Raw genomic sequence first — 7,500 nt, 5'->3', positions numbered from 1 at the left:
ATTTCAGGGGCTGAAGCCAGGCTACTATACCCCTAAATATACTATATATATATATATATATATACACCACTATACTATCAGTATCGGCCCAAGGAACCATCACGTCAGAAGGAGATGTTTGGATCGGGGCGGTGCAGTGGATCTGGTGCAGTGGATCTGGTGCAGCGCTCAGGTCCTGGACCTGGTGAGACGAAGGAGGAGCCCGGCCAGGAGGCCATCCACAGAGCCTAGTCCCTCCACGTGCCAGAGCCTCCCCGTGTTCAGGCAGAGTAGTTCTGGAGAAGCGGACTGAGTGGCCCTGTCTTTCCCTAAGAGGACTGACCGTGGGTAGCTACTGGGACGTAAGTCTGTCTTTCCCTATAGGACTGACCGTGGGTAGCTACTGGGACGTAAGTCTGTCTTTCTCTAAGAGGACTGACCGTGGGTACAGTAGCTACTGGGACGTAAGTCTGTCTTTCCCTAAGAGGACTGACCGTGGGTACAGTAGCTACTGGGACGTAAGTCTGTCTTTCTCTAAGAGGACTGACCGTGGGTACAGTAGCTACTGGGACGTAAGTCTGTCTTTCTCTAAGAGGACTGACCGTGGGTAGCTACTGGGACGTAAGTCTGTCTTTCTCTAAGAGGACTGACCGTGGGTAACTACTGGGACGTAAGTCTGTCTTTCTCTAAGAGGACTGACCGTGGGTAGCTACTGGGACGTAAGTCGGGGCTTGATCAACCCCGGCTGGGTCACCTGGGCGAGGGTGTATGTTGTTGCGAGACCTGAAACACCCGATGACCCCAGGCTACAACACTGATGATATGTCCCAGGTGCATCCATGTGATGTATTCTTTATAGATAAAAACCCAAGCTGTAAATCAATCTTTTAATAATTGTAAACGTGTCTCTAAAAGTATTTTTTTCAATCATAAAACAACCATTTCTCTTGTGAGGAATCCAGGAAAATGGTTCCTCACAAAGTCTATTTCTCATTATTCTACTGTATTTGTGGAGATATCTACAAAGTAACTAGTAACTAAAGTTTTCCAATAATTGTAGTGGAGTAAAAGTACAATATCTGCCTCTGAGATGTAGTGGAGTAGAAGTAAAAGTACAGAACATTTGAAATACTCCAGTAAAGTAAAAAATACCTAAACATTTTACTTCAGTACAGTACTCGAGTAAATGCCCTTAGTTACTTTACACCACTGACTGACAGACAGACAGACAGATAGACAGAGGGAGATAAAATGATTGATAGCGTGGGGTGGAATGGAATTTGCATTCCACTGCAAAAAAATATTTACTGAACCAGATGCTACTCTCTCTCTGTGTGTGTGTGTGTGTGTGTGTGTGTGTGTGTGTGTGTGTGTGTGTGTGTGTGTGTGTGTGTGTGTGTGTGGGGGTGTGTGTGTGTGTGTGTGTGCGTGTCACATTCCATCCTGAGGCCCTCTCCTGATGGGGCAACGATGTGTAAAAACTGAACGTCTTGTAGAGTGAAGTAGAACTCCTGTCTTATGAGTTATTATCACTTTGATTTACAGAGGGTCAAGTGGTTAAACGTCAAAGTATAAAGGTATTTTCAATCTGTCCTATAATGGGCAGGTTTTCTTTGTGACATTTATACTGTATCTTACGAGGAAGATTTGATATATTTAAATATTTACGTAACCGTAATATGACATATAAATGTAAGGCGGTGCCGTGGATGAAGACGGTATTTACAGGAGCGTCCTGAGGCCAAAGGAAAAAGCTTTATTTCAAATAGGTCAGTGCAGAGCTGGGGTCTTCAAGGGTTAGTTCGGATTTTTCGACTTAAAGCTGTAGGAAATACTTGCCATGAATGTAGTGGTTGCAAAGGTATTAATTGATTGCCAGAGTCCCGTGGTCAGAGTTCTGGTCCGGCTCTGATGAATATGAAGTAGTTCCGTGATTTGGTGGGGGCCGCTCGTTACAAATAAATGTATCAAAAAAACTAGCTTCATTTGTATTGTTGACGTATTTCTACAATATAGTGCAGGTTTCGTTCAACTTCGACCCCTCTGTCACATGGTACTATTTTTTGTGTCATATATTTTGTAGGTGAGTAGGCTGCCGCGGCGCAGTGATTCTGGACACAAAAAATAGGACCATGTGACAGAGAGGTCGAAGTTTAACGAAACCTGCACTATATGGTAGAAATAGGTCAACAATACAAATGACGCTAGTTTTTTTTAATTAATTTATTTGTAATGAGCGTCCCCCACCAAATCTACTAATCTACCAGAACTACTTTATATTCATCAGAACCGGACCAGAACTCTGACCACAGGACTCGGGCAATCAATTAATACCTTTACAAACACTACATTAATGGCAAGTAGGTCTTAAAGTCATTAAAGTGTAACTTCATAAATGTGCAGATACCCTGTATACACTTATACTGTATGTTGGGTTGTTTACTGTACAAGGTTTGGACATTAAGCTAATCATCTGGGGACTCCCCCAAAAAATAACTTGGGGAAACCCCTGGAGCTTACAGGAATGGAAGAGTAGAGACAGAGTAGAGACAGAGTAGACATGCCTGAGCCTCCAGGTACCTGCTAGTGTTCGCTTATTGACATTTATGATGTGATTGATGGAACAGAGGGTCACTGATGTGTTTTAGTAATAGTAAAGTATAGCATTAGTATCACATTACATTACATTAATGTAATAGTAAAGTATTTACCTTGTTTCAGTATTAGAGGGTCACTGATGTGTTTTAGTAATAGAAAAGTATAGCATTAGTATTACATTACATTACATTAATGTAATAGTAAAGTATTTACCTTGTTTCAGTATTAGAGGGTCGGTGATTTGTTTTCCATTGACGTACGTCTCTGCTCCAATCAGTGGCTCCAATGTTACCACCACTACACACACACACACACACACACACAGATAGAGGCACACATATTAGCATGGGCGAATTAATCCCTGAGCATTTAAACACCCACACACACACACTCTCCAGTTATAAATCAAACAGAAAACACACACATTCACAGCGTGCCATATTTCTGAGTGTGATGATTCTTTTTTTAATTGTGTCTGCAGTGACAGTTTTGACCTCTAGGGGGCGAGGAGGAGGCCTCTAAATGGAAAACATTAGGATAAGAGATTGTTTTTTAAAAGACGCCACATTTATCAACGGCTGGCCATTCTTAAAGGGATATTTCACTGTCAAACAAGTTTGGGTCATTTTAACATGTACCCAGGCTTCTGTGTTTCACCCCAACCAGTTTTTAAGATGTTTGAATCAGTATTTAGATATTTGATATTCATTTTAACAGACCTTCCTATATAAACCCATTGTAACTTCAATCTTCATTTTAACCATGTTAGACTCATTAAAACACACGTCTCTGCTTCTGGTGACTGATATTGTCCTTCTAATGAATGTTAGACTCATTAAAACACACGTCTCTGCTTCTGGTGACTGATATTGTCCTTCTAATGAATGTTAGACTCATTAAAACACACGTCTCTGCTTCTGGTGACTGATATTGTCCTTCTAATGAATGTTAGACTCTCATTGAAACACACGTCTCTGCTACTAGTGACTGATATTGTCCTTCTAATGAATGTTAGACTCATAAAAACACACGTCTCTGCTTCTAGTGACTGATATTGTCCTTCTAATGAATGTTAGACTCATTGAAACACACGTCTCTGCTTCTAGTGACTGATATTGTCCTTCTAATGAATGTTAGACTCATAAAAACACACGTCTCTGCTTCTAGTGACTGATATTGTCCTTCTAATGAATGTTAGACTCATTGAAACACACGTCTCTGCTTCTAGTGACTGATATTGTCCTTCTAATGAATGTTAGACTCATTAAAACACACGTCTCTGCTTCTAGTGACTGATATTGTCCTTCTAATGAATGTTAGACTCATAAAAACACACGTCTCTGCTTCTAGTGACTGATATTGTCCTTCTAATGAATGTTAGACTCATTGAAACACACGTCTCTGCTTCTAGTGACTGATATTGTCCTTCTAATGAATGTTAGACTCATTGAAACACACGTCTCTGCTTCTAGTGACTGATATTGTCCTTCTAATGAATGTTAGACTCATTAAAACACGTCTCTGCTTCTAGTGACTGATATTGTCCTTCTAATGAATGTTAGACTCATTGAAACACACGTCTCTGCTTCTAGTGACTGATATTGTCCTTCTAATGAATGTTAGACTCATAAAAACACACGTCTCTGCTTCTAGTGACTGATATTGTCCTTCTAATGAACGTTAGACTCATTAAAACACACATCTCTGCTTCTAGTGACTGATATTGTCCTTCTAATGAATGTTAGACTCTCATTGAAACACACGTCTCTGCTACTAGTGACTGATATTGTCCTTCTAATGAATGTTAGACTCATAAAAACACACGTCTCTGCTTCTGGTGACTGATATTGTCCTTCTAATGAATGTTAGACTCATTGAAACACACGTCTCTGCTTCTAGTGACTGATATTGTCCTTCTAATGAATGTTAGACTCATAAAAACACACGTCTCTGCTTCTAGTGACTGATATTGTCCTTCTAATGAATGTTAGACTCATTGAAACACACGTCTCTGCTTCTAGTGACTGATATTGTCCTTCTAATGAATGTTAGACTCATTAAAACACACGTCTCTGCTTCTAGTGACTGATATTGTCCTTCTAATGAATGTTAGACTCATAGAAACACACGTCTCTGCTTCTAGTGACTGATATTGTCCTTCTAATGAATGTTAGACTCATTGAAACACACGTCTCTGCTTCTAGTGACTGATATTGTCCTTCTAATGAATGTTAGACTCATTGAAACACACGTCTCTGCTTCTAGTGACTGATATTGTCCTTCTAATGAATGTTAGACTCATTAAAACACGTCTCTGCTTCTAGTGACTGATATTGTCCTTCTAATGAATGTTAGACTCATTGAAACACACGTCTCTGCTTCTAGTGACTGATATTGTCCTTCTAATGAATGTTAGACTCATAAAAACACACGTCTCTGCTTCTAGTGACTGATATTGTCCTTCTAATGAACGTTAGACTCATTAAAACACACATCTCTGCTTCTAGTGACTGATATTGTCCTTCTAATGAATGTTAGACTCATTAAAACACGTCTCTGCTTCTAGTGACTGATATTGTCCTTCTAATGAATGTTAGACTCATTGAAACACACGTCTCTGCTTCTAGTGACTGATATTGTCCTTCTAATGAATGTTACTCATTGAAACACACGTCTCTGCTTCTGGTGACTGATATTGTCCTTCTAATGAATGTTAGACTCATAAAAACACACGTCTCTGCTTCTAGTGACTGATATTGTCCTTTTAACACATTGAATGCCAAAAACGGTCCGGACCGTTTTTGAGGATCCAAACGAGAAGTGCCGAAAACGGTCCGGACCGTTTTTGACCCAATTCTATTTTTATACATGTGGGCCACGTGGGGCGCTAAAACGAAACTTTGACATCACCCAAGGAGTTTCTGAGAAGAAGAGGCTGGATCTGGCTCCATGTCAAAAATCCTTCCGGTCGGCGTTTTCAATGTTATCTCCTTGACTAAAAGCTTAATATCTCCATTTCTTTTTAATCTGGTGGAAACGAGCCGTTTTCGATCGGCGATCACGCTGCAATGGAGGATCGCGTTAGAAATATTATTGTTCCAGGCGTTAGTCGGGACCCTCCGCCGTCTCGCACGCACGCTTTGTTTACATGCACTTCTGCGTCGGGGCTTCCACAGCACGAAACGTATAACGCAAGTGGATGGAAGAAATGCAGGCACTCAACGTATAATATTTTAATAAACCTCTGGCACCCAATGTGTTAATGAATGTTAGACTCATAAAAACACACGTCTCTGCTTCTAGTGACTGATATTGTCCTTCTAATGAATGTTAGACTCATTAAAACACACGTCTCTGCTTCTGGTGACTGATATTGTCCTTCTAATGAATGTTAGACTCATTGAAACACACGTCTCTGCTTCTGGTGACTGATATTGTCCTTCTAATGAATGTTAGACTCATTGAAAAACACGTCTCTGCTTCTAGTGACTGATATTGTCCGTCTAATGAATGTTAGACTCATTAAAAACACACGTCTCTGCTTCTAGTGACTGATATTGTCCTTCTAATGAATGTTAGACTCATTAAAACACACGTCTCTGCTTCTAGTGACTGATATTGTCCTTCTAATGAATGTTAGACTCATTAAAACACACGTCTCTGCTTCTAGTGACTGATATTGTCCTTCTAATGAATGTTAGACTCATTGAAACACACGTCTCTGCTTCTAGTGACTGATATTGTCCTTCTAATGAACGTTAGACTCATTAAAACACACATCTCTGCTTCTAGTGACTGATATTGTCCTTCTAATGAATGTTAGACTCATTAAAACACACGTCTCTGCTTCTAGTGACTGATATTGTCCTTCTAATGAATGTTAGACTCATAAAAACACACGTCTCTGCTTCTAGTGACTGATATTGTCCTTCTAATGAATGTTAGACTCATTAAAACACACGTCTCTGCTTCTGGTGACTGATATTGTCCTTCTAATGAATGTTAGACTCTCATTGAAACACACGTCTCTGCTTCTAGTGACTGATATTGTCCTTCTAATGAATGTTAGACTCATAAAAACACACGTCTCTGCTTCTAGTGACTGATATTGTCCTTCTAATGAATGTTAGACTCATAAAAACACACGTCTCTGCTTCTAGTGACTGATATTGTCCTTCTAATGAATGTTAGACTCATTAAAACACACGTCTCTGCTTCTAGTGACTGATATTGTCCTTCTAATGAATGTTAGACTCATAAAAACACACGTCTCTGCTTCTAGTGACTGATATTGTCCTTCTAATGAACGTTAGACTCATTAAAACACACATCTCTGCTTCTAGTGACTGATATTGTCCTTCTAATGAATGTTAGACTCATTAAAACACACGTCTCTGCTTCTGGTGACTGATATTGTCCTTCTAATGAATGTTAGACTCATTAAAACACACGTCTCTGCTTCTAATGACTGATATTGTCCTTCTAATGAATGTTAGACTCATTAAAACACACGTCTCTGCTTCTAGTGACTGATATTGTCCTTCTAATGAATGTTAGACTCATTAAAACACACGTCTCTGCTTCTAGTGACTGATATTGTCCTTCTAATGAATGTTAGACTCATTAAAACACACGTCTCTGCTTCTAATGACTGATATTGTCCTTCTAATGAATGTTAGACTCATTAAAACACACGTCTCTGCTTCTGGTGACTGATATTGAAATGAAAATTCTAATTAAAGGTAGGGTAAGTGATTTACTTTTGTTCAAAAAAGTGTTAAATAGCTCTATATTGTGATAGTAATCATTGCTATAGAGTGTTTGTTCAGTCTCCATGTCTCTCCAGCTCTTTATTAAACAGAAAATGCATTTTCAGAGCTCTCTCCTGATTGGTTTAAAAAGTTGTCACCTACCTGAAAATGT

General features: G+C 39.5%; 1 protein-coding gene across 1 annotated transcript in view; it reads right to left on the bottom strand.

Moving 5' to 3' along the window:
• The window catches only part of LOC308102289 (kinesin-like protein KIF1C), an 85,115-nt gene that overhangs the window by 26,456 nt on the left and 51,159 nt on the right, over positions 1–7,500 (bottom strand). Inside the window, exon 21 of the mRNA XM_080451934.1 lies at positions 2,791–2,874. Within this exon, the coding sequence (XP_080308060.1) occupies positions 2,791–2,874 (84 nt within the window). The remainder of the gene's footprint in view (positions 1–2,790; positions 2,875–7,500) is intronic.

Source organism: Gymnoscopelus braueri, assembly GCF_963280865.1.
Source record: "Gymnoscopelus braueri genome assembly, chromosome: 15".
Lineage (NCBI taxonomy): Eukaryota > Metazoa > Chordata > Actinopteri > Myctophiformes > Myctophidae > Gymnoscopelus > Gymnoscopelus braueri.
The sequence above is the reverse complement of the archived record's forward strand: the minus strand, read 5'-3'. Positions and strand labels throughout refer to the sequence as shown.